The 20,000-nt window shown below is 35.9% G+C and overlaps 3 protein-coding genes across 3 annotated transcripts in view; 1 reads left to right on the top strand and 2 right to left on the bottom strand.

Moving 5' to 3' along the window:
- Positions 1-3,542, top strand: part of LOC125030881 (endoplasmic reticulum resident protein 29-like) — a 4,269-nt gene extending 727 nt beyond the window's left edge. The window contains exon 2 of the mRNA XM_047621210.1: positions 344-3,542. Within this exon, the coding sequence (XP_047477166.1) occupies positions 344-970 (627 nt within the window). The 3' untranslated portion in view covers positions 971-3,542. The remainder of the gene's footprint in view (positions 1-343) is intronic.
- Positions 1-20,000, bottom strand: part of LOC125030880 (tetraspanin-1-like) — a 488,406-nt gene that overhangs the window by 286,064 nt on the left and 182,342 nt on the right. The window lies entirely within an intron of this gene.
- Positions 5,178-18,567, bottom strand: LOC125030876 (uncharacterized protein F54F2.9-like). The gene is made up of 10 exons (XM_047621200.1): positions 18,340-18,567; positions 16,354-16,455; positions 15,642-15,860; positions 15,250-15,362; positions 14,826-14,991; positions 11,638-11,763; positions 11,027-11,127; positions 8,525-8,678; positions 8,112-8,276; positions 5,178-7,696 (listed from the first exon to the last, which is right to left on the bottom strand). Exons 1-10 carry the CDS (start codon positions 18,481-18,483, stop codon positions 7,421-7,423), a joined length of 1,566 nt encoding a protein of 521 aa, XP_047477156.1. The 5' UTR covers positions 18,484-18,567; the 3' UTR covers positions 5,178-7,420.

Genomic DNA, 20,000 nt, shown 5'->3' with positions numbered 1-20,000 from the left:
TCTTTCTGAAGTGCAAAGTCTTGAATATATCTTTGTGAAGTCAACAAATATATTATGTGCCACTTCAATACCATAACAAATCATAGAAATAACTTTATTTAGGCTTACTAGTTCTATTAAAAAATAACCTGATGTATTTTTGATGTTTGTCTTAATACTGTGCATGAGGAAAGGTCATATATATATTGTATGTGAATATGTATATGTATTCCTGTATGAAAATTTGTTAATTAATATTTTTGTGTTATTGTTATTTATTCTTTACATACAAAAAAAAAACCTACTCTCAGTTGAGAGGTCACAAAGATATATATTTATTTTATCTAAATTCAATTTCTTACAGATTGTTCCAAAATTCAAAGCAGCTATAATCAAATTCGACATCGCTTACCCTTATGGGAAAAAGCAGGAGGAGTACACCAAGCTGTCTGCTGCAGGGAGAGGTTCAGTAGATCTCCTGGTAGCAGAAGTGGGAGTGAAAGATTATGGAGATATGGAAAATATGGACCTAGCTGAGAGATTTGGCGTTAAGAAGGACGATTTCCCTGTGGTGAAGCTGTTTCTGAGTGGGCATGAGGACCCAATTGACTTTGATGGGGATTTCACTGATGAGGAGCTGAAGAAGTTCATCCGGCGTCACTCTGAGGTCTACATCGGGCTTCAGGGTTGCCTAGAAATCTTCGATCGCATTGCTGACAAGTTTATTGACACAGATAACCTGAATGAGAGAAAGAGTCTTCTCAGAGAAGCAGAGGATGAGTGGGACAAGATCAAGAGCCAGTCTGATCAGAAGATTGCAGAAACGTATGTCAAGATTATGCGACGGGTGGTGGAAAAAGGGAGCGACTTCATAGATCTTGAGAAGACAAGGGTCAGAGGAGTAATGGCTGGACAGATTACGAAAGAAAAGAGAGATGAGATGGAAGGCAGGTTAAATATTCTAAAGTCATTTGCACATGATGAATTGTGAGTGACTAAAGGCTAATTATTAAATTATTTATCTCATGTCACTTGAGTGTCCCTTTATAATTTCTCAAAGCAAAAGGGATTCTCACTTGTGTTTGATACCAAATATTAAAACTTTTGAAGGAGTTCGGGTAATGGTTGTGAGAGTCTAATATTGCATTATATAATTGCAGAAACAATCAGCTTTTATCAGGTATTTTCTTTTGAGGCAAGAACTGCAGTGTATGAGTCATTTATATTAATTCAGGAAGTGAAAAGGGAATGAATGTTTATTTATTGGGTATAATGTATCCACCTGAAATTAATGATAATTACAGTTTTTCAGGTTGAGAGTATGGCTTTTGTGAAGTTATGTCAGCATATTGAATAGGCAGCATTAAGATATTAATAATTTTATAATGTCATGTTATAATTTTGTGAAATTATGTCAGCATATTGAATAGGCAGCATAAAGATATTAATCATTTTATAATGTCATGTTATCATGCTTCAGCACCGTTTAATTGTTGTTACTTCTCACTTATTTATGTATTATTGGTAATTATCCAGAATAGAATTTCACACAGAATAGGGAAAATTAATGTAATGGTCATAAAGAACACGACATTTTTATGAAAAATAATCTGCACAGTATAAGGTAAGCACAAAATCACTCCTCCAAGTCTAGATGTATTCATCAGGTGATGCTGTGGTCTTTGCACTTCACTCTCCAGCAGTGATCAAGCCTCCTCCATGTAATCTCTGGCAAGGCAAAGTTCAATCTTGTGAGAAAATGTGTGGTGAAGGTTATATTTGACATTTCCTGTAGTATGTAGTGTGGAAGTCATTGCATAGCTTTATGGTTTCCTATACTGGGTAATTACCCTATTATTGCTATTCTTTCAACTTGTTTCCTAAAGTACTATGCATTTAAGTGGGATTGAGAGCATTTCAAGTGGTTTTCGTACCAGCTATTCAATTTGGTAAGCTTTGCTTCTCATTTCAACACTGGAGAGGTACAAATTTTGTAAATCAAAGGAAATTCCAAATTTCAAACCAAGTGTGGGCTTATAGTTGTACTGCTTTAGATGAGACAAATAAAAGATTCATTACTCTGCTTAAGATGACTAATAGTTAATGCAATAGATTTATTGGCTGGGAATGACATTGAACTAAAGTAAAACAGGGAAAAATGATAGCGTTAGGTGACGTGCGACTCATTGATCACTAATGGTGCTCATGACTTTCATAAATAAGTGAAGTTTGAAAGTGGATGGTGTAGATGCTATAACAAAGGTCTATATGTAAATCTTGTATATGTGAAGATAAGTTTGTGTGCCCACAACATAGCAGCATTTTTATCATTTTTAAACTTAATCATTCAAAAGTTTTACATTTTGTCATCCGTATTGTTATTCACAAATGCATTTCACTCTGTTCAAACAAGTACAATGGGATCACGGACCACTTAATGTTGTTGTATTACAATTGGCTGAGGGATCAATTGCTAGGCAAGTGGAGTGTGGAATATTGATCAGCAGTAATTTCAGTAAAAGGTTAAGGGAACACGAACAGCTGGACGTCTCAGCTGGATAATTCATACCTGAAAAAAAAAAAACAGCAGCTTTACTGAAAATTTTGTCTGAATAATATCCTGTAGCCTAGTCACATTAGCATTGACCAATCTTTTATCTTTGTGCATATATATCAAAAGCTTCCATTCCCTGATTTGTTTAATTGCAGAATCTCTACCAGCATAATATGGTAACAGCATTTATTTTGTTATGGATTTAAATGTTTAGATAGATAACATTATTCACATACATGTTATGCAAATGATACACATTTTCCAGGTCAGGCCAACCAACTTTGGTGCTGAATTAGGAATGGCTATTGTGAACGTTCAGTTGTGGAAATGATTTCCTGTACCTTTGTTGATTTTTTCCATTTGTATTCTTATGAATGGTGCTTGTGATGAGTAGCTGGATAAATTTATCAAAAAGGCAGTACATCTCCAACATGAAATTCAGCTCTGCCAAAGCTCTTCACCGTTCAGATATATCGAACATCATTCACTTGGCTAGTCGAAGAAGGTGCAGGAAATTCAGTTCTGCAACAGTACCTAGAAGACTTAATTATTTTATTTGTTAACTTGTTGTCACACTGTACTGTAGTTAATACTGCAGATCTTTATCAGAATTTATGCTTTCTAAAGGAGGAATGGGCATTGTAGAATGACTTAGGCAAGGCTAAGGGAAATGTGCATTAAAAATTTTCTCTGTACTTAGAGTAGAAATCTCGAATTGATTAAAGTTGGTTTGAAGTGTGACCAATTTAGAAAGATAGGTGTTAGTAAATAGTAGAGAGGCAATATCTGTTAGTATATAGGAGAGAAGAAATATTTCGGAGGAATTAGTAAAGATAGACATGATATAATGCACAATAGTCAAGAACACAAGTAGTTTATGCTTTACGGCATATCATTGTCATTAGGAAGTATAGCACTGAGATATCATATTTATATCAGATAACTTTAATTGCTTTTAATACTAGTTCACAGATGGTTTTGTTATATTTTATAAATAATTCTGTCAAGAGAAGTTGTTTTTCTGAATACCTTTGTTTAATTAATCAATAGGACCAAGAGAATCTGGACATAGATGCTAACAAAAGGTTGAATATGTATATCTTCTTGTCGATGAAACATTAATAGTCATTTGTAGTGGTTGGATATTAGAGGAGAGTAATGTTTTCTGAAAATAAAATTATTGAATTAAACTGTTACAAACTTGAAAATTATTGAGAGAGTACAAGAGAACTGCAGAGAGGTATAGAAAATGCTTCTCATGGTTTGCCAGAATGTGTTGTTGATAAAATCTCCTTCATAATTTTATCTGTCTCAAGAGGTTATTTCAGGTTACTTGAAGACTTGCCTTTAATAAATAATACAGATTTTATAGAAATGAAATACATCTTATGGTGGCTGTCCTTTAATCTTTATTTCTTTTTATATATATAGCTATAATTTAGCATCCATAACAGATGTTAAGGCAAACCTCATTATTTATGCACATGTGATCATGTAAATTGAACTGCCTAAGTGCACGTAGTTCATTAACCACAGGTGTTTTTTAAAATTAATTTCTCTGAATCTTAAAAGGATGATAGCTTTAGGCATTTCCCACTAGATTTTAGAAATTGGTTTTAACCCCTTGCTGACGGGTACGACGGGTAGACACGTGCTATGCCCACTGTTACTACTTGTTTGATTGTTTTTACACATAGATGGCTATACTTGTACTAAGTCACCAATGAGCCAGTTAGGAGTACTGCCCATCTCGCCCGTTCACCCTTTCCTTTGATTTACAAAATATTTTACGTCATCTTATTTTGCTGTTATTAATATTAGAAAACATTATAATAATTATAATGTTTATAATAAAAATAACACCATCGATATTCATAGCACTAGTAAAAAATACGTTTTTCCTGCCAATTCAAATCAGGTACAGTCACAAGGTCTACTAATTGACTCCTTTGTGGCTAAGCACTAGCAGAGCCATCTATGGGCAGACATTTCACAAAAAAATATAGAAAATAGGCACAGCATTTTCCCCATTTTTTGTTCATTTTCCCTGGCAGCATTGGGTTAACAGTAGATGGCAAAAATCTAAAATGCAACTTCTTTTTGGTCCTGTAATGATGGTGAGACAAAATTCTTTTAGTTTACTACCAAAATTTAACATTCAAGCTGACTGTTAACATATGCAAAAGTACATATGAATTATGCATGTATACAAGTTATTATGAACCTCATTAGGACATAGCTATAATATGAAGCACAAACAAGATATAAATGTATAAACAAAAATATTTCTTTATTCTTTTACACAGTACAAAGGTGGTGACAAAATCATAAAATCAAAATCATACTAATTAAAAATAATAATGATTTTTTTTTTTTAATGTTTATAGCAACAATAAGTAAAAAATACCTCTGCTGTGTTACCTGTTTAACCAAGACAGATTCACTGAAGGGACTCATTCACCACCTAAATTATCTACGACATTTATCAAAAAATTTCTGTTCATCAAAATCAATCACACAATTATGTAGCAAATATCAAGAGTGAGCATCACACACACAAAAAAAAATTGAGACCATGCATGTTCCAAATATAGAAATAACTAGATAAAAATCTAGCAGAAATGTATTTCAGTACAAACAAATGTTTTATAGGACATATTTATTCCAGTAACAATAACATCACAGGACTCGGGGCTGGAAAAAGAAATATTTGGCATCGTAACTTAGTAAAGGAGAATTACAGTGCTCATAAAATTTCCAATTAATCTACACAATTCCATAAAGAAAAAGAGAAAAGAAAGAAAAAAAGAAAGCATAGAATATTTGGTCTCTCTAATTGACTAGGGTACCAGATACTTGTATGTATGACTTTATATAGATGAACGTTATGGATAGAAAAACACATGGAACCCTACAAGTAATAGATGGGAAAGACTTGACGAGTTACACGTATATACAGTATGTGCATAAACTGCCAGACTCAATGTGTATACGTGTGTTTGTTCATATAGGTTAGCAGGACTTGTATGCAAGTTTAACAGTATTTACATGTAAAATGTATTTGTATATGTATAAATGTGTGTAACAATCTGGCTCCTATGATGCAGTCATCAATAGTGATCCTTATTGCTAAAAATGACTGAACTCTTAGGCCCTCAAATCAAATTACTCTCAAATATCATACCCCACTCAAATTTGCCCTTGAATCAACTTGCTCTCTAATATCACTCCAGTCTTAACTTTTCACTTTTTTTTTTTTTTTAAATGGGCAAAAACAAATCATTGTATATCAACTTGCAATAAGGGAAACTCACATTCATTGACAGTTCAACAAGATATATTAGTATTACAAGAGTGGCATCTGAGTCTGTCTGTAAACACCCATATACAAATCCCCAATTTACCAACACTGACTCATTACACTATATCTACATCCATACAGACATGAATGCTGAGCCATGTATAGACACATTATCAGGATTCCGCCCTGGCAAGTATAAAAGTACAAGATGCTCCTAAGAGAACTCTGAACACCACGTTTAAGAGAGACTACATGAGACTTATAAAACTCTTATAAAGAGTTCATGAATTTGTCCTGTACACCAAAGGTAATTCACTTGCTTAGGAGAAATGGGCATTATTGAATAAAACCTTTGTATAGCACCACTTTTTATCTGAAGATGATTAAGAGTGATTACAATAATCATATTACTGACATTCAGTGGACATTTTCCAATCCGTGAGAAAAAACACAATGACACAGTTAAAGAAAAAAAAAAAAAAAAAAAAAAAAAAAAAAGTAAATCAAATTCCACTGATCTACAAATATGTAGAAAAATCTCACTAAACATTAATATTCCCAGTAACATAAAGCCAAAACTGATTTGGTTGTATTGAAATAACTGAAAGCAACACAAAATTGACATAATAATGACTTTCTTTCCATTTACAAGGATGAACTAATCCCATAAAAACCTTTGAATACATAAATGTGTATATACATTATATCAATCTCTATGAACTAATGATAAAAGTGATATGAAATGAATGGTCTCAAAAGTTCTATCTCTACTTCTACAGGCATCCATGCATTCAAGAAAAACACACTGTAACTTCTAATTCAAGAAATGCTAAGCCCTCTAATTTTGGATTTGACAAACAAGTACGTCTTCAGATCTATAAATTCCGAGATATTTTTCTTTTAATACTCCTTCAACAATAAATTCCGAGATATTTTTCTTTTAATACTCCTTCAACAATAAATTCCGAGATATTTTTCTTTTAATACTCCTTCAACAATAAATTCCGAGAAATTTTTCTTTTAATACTCCTTCAACAATAAATTCCGAGATATTTTTCTTTTAATACTCCTTCAAAATTTATCTTTTATTTCAGATTTTCACATTCTTTTTCTTAATTTCTAATAGAGAGTCATTTGCTTTCCACAAGAAGGAAAAATGTTTTTTTTTAATAAACATTTTCAAGGAAGAAGAGAAACACCACTGCAATTCAGTTTGAAGTACACCTAGAATTAAGGTGCGAGAGTCCATAATATTACCTTCCAAAACAGCACTGCAATTCAGTTTAAAGTACACCTAAAAGTATGGTAACAGAGTCCACAATATTGTCTTCCCTTCAATTTTTGTAAGTCATCAATATGAAACAAATATATACCTCAACAGCATGGTATTAATGTAAGCATTTTACTCAGTGTAAAATAGAGTGATGATAACTCACTACCACAATTTCCAGCACCTTGTCATACAAACATCATCATTTTATCCTATCTAAAGTTGTATAAATTACCCTATGTTTAACACTGTATCAAAATATAACAACTCTCTAAGGAGAAGTAAAAATAACCACTGTTTACCTAGGAGTTTAGAGTCACTCAGTATTGTCCTCCTCCCCTTCTTCATTCTGGTCTAGACTAACTTCCTCTCTGTCGTCCCCTGGTAAGGAATTTCCCTTTGTGCTATTTGTTTTTATGAGGTTATTTTTACTGCTTGGTTTACACTCGAGTTCTGCCTCGTCCAGTTCCTCTTCATGTGTGTTCTCAGACTGTTCTTCATTATGCTGGTCATCATCTGGGTGTTTCTCAGCTTCCTCCTTCTTCTTGCGAATCTTCTCTGCCAGAAATTTAAAGCGTAGCATGCATTCCTCCTATGGGCCAGAGCATAACATTAAGACTGGGATCAAAGCAGTTAAAGTGATGGAAATTTTTATTAGGTTCTGTTTTTTCCACATACTCAACTTCTTAGTAATATTTATTTTACCATTCACTTTCAATTCTTATTAAAGGTTATGCATTATTGGTGTTTTGGTGCTCAATGACCTTACAATGGTCATCAGATTTCAAAGCAAGCGAGTCAATGGAACGAGAAACAAACATTGTTTTCAAGGTATTGCTAAAAAGATGTGGAGAATCAGAACTCAAACCTACACTGTGCATCAGAATCAGCCAAGAAATAAGACCCACAGAGCACTCAAATAATTGAATGAATGAATGAATAAAAAAGAAAAAGAAGAAGGAGAGAGAGAGAGAGAGAAAAAAAAAAAATGGTACTGCTGCCATTACCTTAGTTTTCTCAGGAACAGCATTTGCAATTCTGTCCCATCTCTGATCGGTGCCCTTTGGAAACTGTTTCAGCGCTTTCTCGAGGGCTTTCTGCTGGATTGTGTTCCAGGCCTCATCACTGCCGGCAGCTAAGTCTGTTTTCTCTGCCCTTGTCTTCACTTTTACCTGGTAATGAGTTGAGAAATCATACCTTAAATACAAGTGATAACAACTGGCTCAAGTATAATGAGATTAGAATTATACACATAAATATAACACACAATTTGAGCACTGATAGCACAGATGCAGATGACAATACTAATATTAATATCACCATCAATTCAATCAATGCTAATAATTTCACAACTGACAATAATCATAATAATTCAAAAACAGTATTACACCACCAATCCACATCTACTCTGTGACCTTACCTTAACCTCACTCGCAGATTCTTCAGATTTCATATCCGAGAATCGCTGTGCAAGTCGGGCTTTCACCTTCTCGGACATCTTAGTGACCTCATAGACAGTGCGACCCATTGTCTCTGCAATGCGCTCCCATCTGTCCACAGTCCCGCCTGGATATCTTTTATTTTGAAAAGAGAATAGGAGAATTATATATACACTTTTCCCTAATACTCTGACTTTGATGAATAATAACTGTATCAACAGTAAGACGAAAGAAGTGAAGAAGGAAATAAAATGAAAAAGATGTATCAAGAAAAGGTAGAATAGAATGAGTTGAACAAAACTCATTAAAGTACATGTGCTGAGGCCATTTTAATGGGGTCTAACAGCTTGAGATTTATTATTATTATTATTATTTTTTCTATTGTAGAATCTTTTATCTTTATACTACAAAAGCCACCCTCTGATATCCCTGCATAAGCCCGTGAAATATTATTCAAAAAAATTGCTTTATAAAGTGGTCAAATTTTAGAGCACATTTCAATCTTTCATAGGTTGCTTGCAATGACAGAAGGCAATAAAAAAGCAATGATACCCAATAGGTTATGAAAATGCTATCAAAATGTGAAAAAGCACGCACGCATGCACGCACACGCTCACAATGTCAATTTTGGTAACCGTTTTTTTATTTTTCGAGAACATGATTCATCATAATAGATGCATATGTATGCCAGTAGAAAAAAAAAGCTTATTGGTCAGTTTGTTTATCTTTTTACTGATTAGTCATGTCTGCCATGACTAATCAGTAAAAAAAAAAAAAAAAAAAAATAAAAAAAAATTACCAACAGCCTTTTTTTTTACTGGCTTACTCCTGCATTTCTGACCATGTGGCCCTTAAGTAAGGAAGTTTTTCTAAAGATGCAATTCATCTAATGCTACAAAATTTGCTCTATTCAAAGTATTACACCTCACTTTCTTGGATGAATATACAGTATTTCTGTGATAAAGAAAAAATTGATTCTTCGAAATTCTAATTTACCTATATCATACCTAATCCTTCCCATACCTATGTTTAAAATTGTTTTGCATGTTTCCACTATATTTCATACATTAAGAATGTATAAAGAACATAGGTCTTGAGGATGTAATAATAATTATGTATATAAGAGAGAGAGAGAGTGAGAGAGAGAGAGAGATGGATAGAGAGTGAGTGAGAGAGATGGATAGAGAGTGAGTGAGAGATGGATAGAGAGTGAGTGAGAGAGATGGATAGAGAGTGAGAGAGAAGGATAGAGAGTGAGTGAGAGAGATGGATAGAGAGTGAGTGAGAGAGATGGCTAGAGAGTGAGTGAGAGAGATGGATAGAGAGTGAGTGAGAGAGATGGATAGAGAGTGAGTGAGAGAGATGGATAGAGAGTGAGTGAGAGAGATGGATATAGAGTGAGTGAGAGAGATGGATAGAGAGTGAGTGAGAGAGATGGATAGAGAGTGAGTGAGAGAGATGGATAGAGAGTGAGTGAGAGAGATGGATAGAGAGTGAGTGAGAGAGATGGATAGAGAGTGAGTGAGAGAGATGGATAGAGAGTGAGTGAGAGAGAGAGATGGATAGAGAGTGAGTGAGAGAGAGATGGATAGAGAGTGAGTGAGAGAGAGAGATGGATAGAGAGTGAGTGAGAGAGATGGATAGAGAGTGAGTGAGAGAGATGGATAGAGAGTGAGTGAGAGAGATGGATAGAGAGTGAGTGAGAGAGATGGATAGAGAGTGAGTGAGAGAGATGGATAGAGAGTGAGTGAGAGAGATGGATAGAGAGTGAGCGAGAGAGATGGATAGAGAGTGAGCGAGAGAGATGGATAGAGAGTGAGCGAGAGAGATGGATAGAGAGTGAGCGAGAGAGATGGATAGAGAGTGAGCGAGAGAGATGGACAGAGAGTGAGCGAGAGAGATGGATAGAGAGTGAGCGAGAGAGATGGATAGAGAGTGAGCGAGAGAGATGGATAGAGAGTGAGTGAGAGAGATGGATAGAGAGTGAGTGAGAGAGATGGATAGAGAGTGAGTGAGAGAGATGGATAGAGAGTGAGTGAGAGAGATGGATAGAGAGTGAGTGAGAGAGATGGATAGAGAGTGAGTGAGAGAGATGGATAGAGAGTGAGTGAGAGAGATGGATAGAGAGTGAGTGAGAGAGATGGATAGAGAGTGAGTGAGAGAGATGGATAGAGAGTGAGTGAGAGAGATGGATAGAGAGTGAGTGAGAGAGATGGATAGAGAGTGAGTGAGAGAGATGGATAGAGAGTGAGTGAGAGAGATGGATAGAGAGTGAGTGAGAGAGATGGATAGAGAGTGAGTGAGAGAGATGGATAGAGAGTGAGTGAGAGAGATGGATAGAGAGTGAGTGAGAGAGATGGATAGAGAGTGAGTGAGAGAGATGGATAGAGAGTGAGAGAGATGGATAGAGAGTGAGAGACAGAGAGAGAGAGAGAGAGAGAGACACAGAAAGAGACAGAGAAAGATAAACTTTTTATACATACTTGGCCATGAGTCGTGCAAGTTCAGAGAATTCCTCATCTGTCCAGGGGCCTCCTGTGATTACAGGAATGGAGGACGGTTCTGGTTTGGGCTTTCTGAGAACCTGCATAAAATTTTAGTTATGAGCATCCTTTCCAAAAAGTCTTTGCACAGTAAAATGGGACATGCACTGAGAGAGGGAAGGAAATTGAACCAAATACAAGTTCTGTCCGGTAGGTAGTCCATGCTGCTGTATGATTTCTTCAGGGTTAGATGTGTGTGTTTAAGACCTGTTTAGTGCTAGGTATAATTGCAAAAATACTTCCATACTGAATGGTGTAAATGTACCAATGTTTATTGACTAATGTATTACTAGGCTTCCTACTCAAAAAGAATTTCTAATGGATCTTATAACTGCAGGGAAAAAAAAAAAAAAAAAAAAAAAAAGGCTATTTCATGAACATAGAAAACGAAATAAGAAAAAGAAGAGACAGAGAGAGAGAGAGAGAGAGAGAGAGAGAAAAAAAAAGACAATAACAATGAACACATAACAGGAGTATCACAAAGGTTTCCAGTGACTATCACAATATAATACTCTTTCAAAATTAAACTATCTACAAGGTAGTCTGCTTACCCTATCCTCGGAGTCAGGACCATCCACTGCCTCCAGGATGCACTCTCCACCAGAGTATTCGGGATATTGAGTCACCCTCTTGCGGGCCTCCTTTCTGCTGGCCTTCTTCTCTTTACGTTTTTCTTCCTTTTTGGTAAATGAAAAGGTAACAATAACAATAATAACAAAAATAATAATAATTAATAATTAATAACAATAATAATAATTATAATAATGATAATAATGATTAATAACAAAAATAATAAATGATAATGGCTGTCAATCATTAATAATAACAACAATAACAACAATAATAATAATACTAGCAAAAATAACAGCAACAAAAGCAATAACAACATTAATCATAACAATATCAATAATAATCAAACTAATGATAGTTTCCTATTCCACTTATCTTTATCATCATAATGCAGTTAACATTCAAGATTGGTATATGTGATAAATATCACTGAAAAGAAAATTATAGGCTAAAATTAATAAGGGTAAAACTTACAACCTGAAGAAATAAACAAAGGAAGGAAGGAAGAATGTAGGGATGGACACAAGGACGTTTTTTTTTCTTTGTGAAAGAAGGAAGGATATATAAAACAAGAAGAAAAGAAAAGAAAAGAAAAGAAAGGAAAAAAAAAAATGTGCTACACATCAAAGGTCATATACCACCAAGGTACAGTATTATGGAAATGAGTTGACAAACAGGATAAGATGTGTTAGATGTCAAAGGGAGCAAATGGAATATGGTGAGGATTTGTAAAAGGGGATGGGGTTAAAGGTACAGGGCAATCAGGTCAAATGGAGAGTGTGTGTCTGAGGAAGGGAGAGGAACACTGTGTGAGGAAGACTGCAAAAGAGCTATTATGAAACAATCAGAGGATAATACTGTAAGAAGTGGTAGTTGAAGAAGTAGGACAAGAATCCAGAGAATGAGATAAGAGGACAGGGAAAGGTGGTGGAGTATCAGGAAGACTGTCAGGAGGGGAGGGATCCAGAGAGGGACATTGTTCTGACATAAGGGAGTCATATAATAATGAGGGAAAAGGGAATGGTGATGCACATGGAGGAGGAGAGGATGGGATGTGTTTTAAGTGAGTGGGAGGAAGAGGGGTAGGGGGGAACTTAAGGAGGAGGAGGACAGACATCGGCAAATACTTTGAATGTAGAGTGAATAGAGGAATAGAGGGATTAGAGGGTGGATGAGGTAGTGGAGCATTCTCTTGGGTTGTGTTTAGGAACTTTTGGATGTGTTCAAGAGTTTCTGGAGGGGAGCTGGGTGGGGAGGTCTGAGAAACAAAGGCTTTTTTTTGTGCAGAGAAGAGGGAATAGATATCCAGGAAGCAGAGGGAGTGGTGGGTGTAGGAGAGGATGTCATAAAAGATGGACTGGAACATTTAGATTGTCTGGTGCAACAGGTAGAGTGAGAAGGAGGAGGGGCAGGCATCAAGGAAGTGGTAGAGATTGGAGTATTTGGATTGAGACTGGAAAAGGAATTTGACTGAGGGAGAGAGGGAGTAGAGATAGGATGGTTTGGGGTAGAGGAAAGAGGCACTGGGGGAGATGCTGAGACTTTTTGAGAAGATGGGAGGGGAGCAGAGTGAAGTATGGTTTTGTAACAGATAAAAAGAGAAAAATCTCAATGGTTTGCTTCTTTTCTGGCCTCACTTGGAGTGAGGCCTAATTTGAATATGAGAACTGCTACCTCAGATTTGAGTTGTAGACAGGGTAGCTGCTATAAAAGACATTATAAGAGCCACCACAATTGGCACACTACTGAGTAGAGCAATATGAATGGTCATAACCAGGTTGGGCACATATAGGGTAGTGGGCTGTACAGTGACAGTGTTTGGCTGGGTGGCCCAAATACCAACATTTCTGACACTGACGGGGAAGAGGTTGATGTGGTTGGACAGGACAGGACATTCCCTCAATATAACTTTCATGTGGCAGGTCATGTTTACAGAAGCTAATCTTGGCAATAATGATGTAGTACTTATATTGGCCTCTGGGAGAAATAGTGTAGCACTACATCATAGTTGATGAGGCATGTGAGCAAGTCATTTTCACATTCTGACCAGTCCTTGTCATAAAAAAGGACAATCAGTCAGAGAGACAGAAACAGTTCCCGTGGTACTTTATGGTACTGTCACTGTAGGTTTAAGGGAGGAGTGAGGTTGGGCAGGAACAGGTTTGCCAGTGAGTTCAGTTAGGGTAGATAATGCATGAGCTTGGGATTCAGGTGTAACTGTAACAAGGTGTGAATGATCTGAATGACTGCAAAAGGAAATTTTCCCTACTTGTTTTTGGAGACACTGCTGTTTTTGGAGACATTTGACTGGGCCAAAAAGGGTACTCAAAAAGTTTGCAGAGGTGGAAGCATTAGAGGGACAAGGGCAGGAGGAAAATAGGATGGTATGGAGAGAGGGAGTACTATTGGGAGGAGGAAAATAAGGATTAAGAGTAGTAATAAGGGGGGATGGGGTAGACAATGAAGGAGACTGTGCAGTAATATATGGAATGGAGTATGTTGCGAGAGAGGAAGGGGTGTATTCTGAAGGTTGAATATTAACCTGGGTGGATGATTTAGAATGGATAGAATTGACCACAAACATCAAGGAGGGGGCTCAGTGGTCAGAGCCATCGTTAAAGGAGAGGCAGGGGTCAGGAAACCAATGAAACCAAATATAGATAGGCTAGTTGATGAAGGGGCAAGCCTTAATGCCCCTAATAAGAGTATAAAAATCTTCATTATTGGCCGTGGTGAGCCTGCAATAAATAGGGAGAAGTAACAGTCTACCCCCAGGGTCCCATGAGGGTGATCAACCGAGCAAACACTATGCCTATGCCTCCCGGAGGCCATTCATGATTGACACAAATCTAGCCTTTCATCCTTTCACCTTAGGAAGTGGACAGAAAAAAGGGATGAAGAAGAGAAGGAAAAGGAAATGGGGAGAAGAAAAGACCATGCAAAATTAGTTGATGTGAAGGCTGAGGTCCAAGGCAGGGGTGATCCTCTACATTAGGCCCCAGCCTTCATTTCCTAAGGCCCCCATGATAACAATATGCAAGGGATTAGAGGTAGGGGGAAAGGAAAAAAAAAAAAAAAAAAAAGATAGAAAGAAAAGAAATAAAATAAAATAAAATAAAAGAATGAAAGAAAGAAAGAAAGAAAGAAAAAACAAAATGAATATACCTACCTCTTCCTTGAGTCTTTTCTCTTCTAACTCGTGTTCTTCCTTCTCCTTCAATTTTCTCTCCTTTTCTCTCTGGATCCCAGCCAGTATCTCTCGCACAATGCCAGGTCCTCCAGTTACCAGGAAAATTACCAGTTTGACCAGCTGAATGGGTAAAATGTTCCACCAGCTGTTGAGAAATCATTTACAGTTTTAGAGAGAGAGACAAAGCTTTTGAAATCTGTATTGACCAACATTTAACTCAGAAATACAATTACTGTAAGCCTTATTTTCTCCTGCAACCTTTTCCTTAGTATGGTATGGTATGCGATCAATTTAACATTCAACATTCATCATCATTCCCATCAAAAATGACGTAAGCTGTCAATACCCATCTTCAAAAATTCAAGCAGGCTAATACAACAACTGTCATAGGCATGAAGTTCACCTTGGTTTTGGGATGAGACTCAGCTCTTCCTCCATCTTTGATATATTCTGCAGGTCCTCACCCTTCCTCTTTTTGCGGTCTTTGATCTTGTACTTTCGAATGAGGAACTCTTCCTGTAAATGTGGAACAATTGGTTAAATACCTAAGAGGATGCTATGAAAAAACAAACAATAACAATAACAACTTCAACAACAACGACGAAAGAGACAGATATTCTCCACTTGATATTCATATTTGCATTTACATTATATATATTTATCTACAAAAGGAATTAATTCCAGCATGTCTAAGCAAAGGAACATATAAATCTATATCTGCAGTATATTCACATTAAGAGTATATCAATATTCACACTGGATCACCGAGCAATTCTTATGGAAATTTCTACTCACCAAACTATGCTTCTTATCAATATATGAACCCCAGGCCATAAGATACTGTGTTATGGATATAACAACCGTCAAGATGATTGAAATTTCCAGCAGGGACATTTTGCGAGCACGGCGGTAATAGTATATAGGAGAGCGCCAGTCAGGCAAGCCCTCCACTAAGACTTTCTCATAACGAGCCCTTCGCCCTTCATCCCGAAGGACGTCGTATATAGAAACAAGCTGAAAATGATAGAACAGATGGCATTGTGTAATTCAATGGTTATCAATCAACCAATATAATTTGCTAATAATAACCTTCCACAGATGTATAAACCTAATAAGAATGTACTTATCATATATCTAATTATAATAATCACAGGATAAGTATATAATTTGAATATCTCCAGGAGTATGAAGGTGTCAGTATTAAAGGGTATAGGTTAGTGTACTATGATTTCCTAGCAGTGCCTCTCTTCTCTCTTGAACTTCTTACTTTTGCAGGAATTAAGAAATAAGAAAGTGTGGAAAAGTCTAAATAAAGTAGTACTTGGTAGGAATTTACTAAATTTTAAACTTTCCTGCAAGAACAGTAGAGTAGAGAAGAGAAGAGAAGAGAAGAGAAGAGAAGAGAAGAGAAGAGAAGAGAAGAGAAAGAAGAGAAGAGAGAGAAGAGTAGAGAAGAAAAGAGAAGAGAAAAGACAAAAAGAAAGAGGTAAAAAGCTGCATCACTGACCTGCCTAAATTTAACATCAGCATCTGGTGCATCATTCTTATCAGGATGAAGCTGAAGGGACAGTCGACGGTACGCCTTTTTAACTTCTGTTGTTGTTGCATCCTGTTGGAAAGAACAAAGAAAATCAAACACATAATTCTAACTTAATATCACAATTGATGTTACGTTATGGAAGCACAACATACCTGTATTTCCAATAATGTGTAAATCAATAAAATCCAATTTCATTTCTATGTCTAACAATAAGAAATATCATCCAAGACCATTAGATAGTCTGTAAACCTCCCAAATTTTATGACATTATTTAAAAACTGGTTCTGATAGACCTATTCAATAATATTTGAAAATGTGAATATGAGGAATTTATATTATTATTATTTATATCAGTATCTAGTCACACTTTCTCAATGCTGTAAATATTTAAAATACAATTGACTTAACACAATGCCGCTGGGGGAAAAAAAAAAAAAAAATTGGGAAAATACTGTACTCATTTTCTATATTTTTGTAAAATGTCTCTACACATAGATAGATGGCTCTGCTAGTGCTTAGCCCAAAAGGAGTCAATTAGTAGACATTGTGACCTTATGTGATATGAATTGGTGGGAAAAATGTATATTTTACTAGTGCTATGAATATCGATGGTATTATCTATATTATAAACATTATAATTACTATAATGTTATAAACATTAGTAACAGCAAATTCAGATAACATAAAATATTTTCATAAATCATGGAAAAGGGTAAATAGGCAAAACAGGCAGTACTTGTAACGGGCTCATTGGTGACTTAGTACAAGTGTAACCATCTGTGTGTAAAAACAATTAAACAAGTAAACTCACAGTGGGCATGGTATGTACGTACATGCCATAACCATCGGCATTGGGTTAAGATTGAGAAAAACTAAAGTAGCTAATGGAGATGATGATCATATTAATTATAAAAAATAAAAGAAAAAGAGAAAATAAATTATGCGAAAGCAAGGCTGCGATCCTTTATCAGAGTCACCGAATCTTTGCCTGATAAGTCTAGCAATGCCGTGGACCCCATGCATCGGCTAAGGTGAAGAAACCTCCACTGAGTATATTCTGTATGATTGACTTCTTAGCAATTGCACCTAAATTGAGGAACCAGTTTTAAGTTCTATCTTGCTGCTTAAATACGGTGGGAGTTTACTGTCTAATGCAGGAGTGTAACGTGCAGAGGCCATGGTGTCACTTGGTACATTCTTTTTTTGAAAAACTGCCTCCAAAGATCCCTGTGAAAATAACGCTACCGTCTGAATTGCGTCCCTGACCTTTTCTGCTTTAGGGTATGTTTACCGCCACTGTAACAATTACATTTACAGGATCTGCATAAAAAAGTCTGCCGAATTGTCTATGAAAGGGTATCTAAACCTTTTCAATGTATATTTAACCATATTCTCCTCATTAAAATTCCTCCAACTTGACATCTGAAGACCAGAGCGTTTCGATCAAGCACACTGCGAACTTTCCACTCTCAGGGCACCAGAAAACAGATTTATTCATCTGACTTTGACATTTAACACTAAATCTACCAGCATGACTCATCTAAAATGGCTATAATGAAATCTGGAGAAAAATAAGTAAAAACATATGGACCTTTTCAGAATGTAAACAGTGTAGAACACAAACATTACCTTCCTCCATTAATAAAATATTAGTATCAAATGTACCGATATCTTCACCTCCTCCTTTGACAAAATTGATTCCTAAGTGAAAAATGAAGGAGCTAAGTAAATCAATAAAGAAGATAAATAAATAAGAAGAATTGAAACTTGACACAATTTTCATATCCAAAACGCCTTCGTTTCTCACAACAGTAACCCCCTTAAGAAAAACAAAAACAAAAAAAACACATACCCATCAAAACATATACCCCCCCCCCCCTCAAAAAACAAACACAATAAACCCTGGCTAAAAAAACTAAACAAAAACAAAAACCATAGCCACCACATCATCACCTGCGAAATCCCCAGAACTTCATAGAAATTCTCCCCGACTTCCTCCACCAAATCGAAAAGCTCCATCTCCTCCGAGTCCCAGCAGTGACCAGGCAGCGCCCAGACCACCACCACCAGTGCCAGCAGTGCCAGGAGCCGTGCCATTCTCTCCCTCTCCCCCTCTGTCACTCTCTCTCTCTCTCGAGGAACAGCTGACGGGAGACGAGGATCAGCTGGGGTTCGCCTCTGGGCCGCCTGGCTCGACGTCGCGCAAGGCCCGGGAAGTGCCGTACGCGAGGGGGTCGTGCCGGGTCCGAAGAAAATGGCTTTAGTTTATTCTTGTGGGTTTATTGTACGCTGTTGTTAGGGAAATATGTTTATTAAAATGTCAAGGAATATGACGAGGTGTTGTAGCAGGGGAGGGGGGAGGGGCGTTCCGGTGAGAGGGATATAAAGAAAATTGCTTTAGTTTATTCTTGTAGGTTTATTGTACACTATTGTTAAGGAAATATGTTTTTAATCTCAAGGAAGATGACGAGGTGCTGTACGCAGGGGGGTGTCGTGCCGTAAAATATATATTTATTTAAAAAAATGTTTTTGTTTATTCTTGTCTTTGAGTTAGGGGTGTCATTGGATGTGAAATATATTTTAAAAATCTCAAGGAAGTGTTGTATAGGGATGTGGTAATGTGCTGGAAAAGAGGGATTTTATGTATATATGTTGTTTTAGTTTATTCTTGTCTTTGTTTTAGGGATGTAAATCTATTGAATGTAATTTTTTGAAAATATTTTTTAAAGAATTTCAAAGGATGGGACGAAATGTTGTAATTATGATCATTTTAACCTTTATTTCAAGGATTTTTCATTTTCATTCTATTCCTTCTTTCTTTGATTGATATTTCACTTTATGTTTATTCTATCTTTGTTTTAGGAATTTCTATTTTCATCTTTAGTCTGTTTTTATTTTATGGATTTTTGTTTTTATTCCGTCTTTATTTAAGGGATTTTTATTTCTATTCTAATTCTGTCTAGGATTTTTATTTCAATAGCTATTCTGTCTTTTTAGAGATTTTATTTAAATATATTTTACTTTAAGGATTACAAATAAAAATGGTGTTAATCTATCTTTACTTAAGGGATTAAAAAAAAAAAAAATTATTCTATCCTTGTTTTAGGGATTTTTCGCTTAACTATATTCTATCTTTATTTTAGGACTTTGTAGTTTGATTTGATTTTATCTTTATTTTAGGGATTTTAGTTTAATAACAGCCTATCTTTATTTTAGGAATTTTTACATTTAATTTTGTTTTCATACAACTAAATGCTATTTTTATATGTGTATAAGAGATAATGAAATAAACAAAATGGACGAAGAGACACAAAAACAAATACAGATCAGAAAAAAAAGAAAAGAAAAGAATAAAGGGGAAAAAAGGAAGACAAAAAACAAAGACATTTTTTACGGAATTCAGAACACACTAGAGAGATTTCAATCCTCATGTTCAAGATTGCTTCTCCGTTCTCTGTTTTCTAATCTACTGAAAAAAAATGCCGCTTCCATGACCTGCTCAATGAATTCCAGCTGAGCATTGGCTGAATTAACTTACAGATTAGCATTGGAAACTAATCTCCAGAGGTGGTACTGATTATTGAAGTCTTTCCAGGGCCGGATCCAAAATTATC

Source organism: Penaeus chinensis, chromosome 12 (assembly GCF_019202785.1).
Source record: "Penaeus chinensis breed Huanghai No. 1 chromosome 12, ASM1920278v2, whole genome shotgun sequence".
Lineage (NCBI taxonomy): Eukaryota > Metazoa > Arthropoda > Malacostraca > Decapoda > Penaeidae > Penaeus > Penaeus chinensis.
This window is presented reverse-complemented; position numbering and strand designations above follow the sequence as displayed.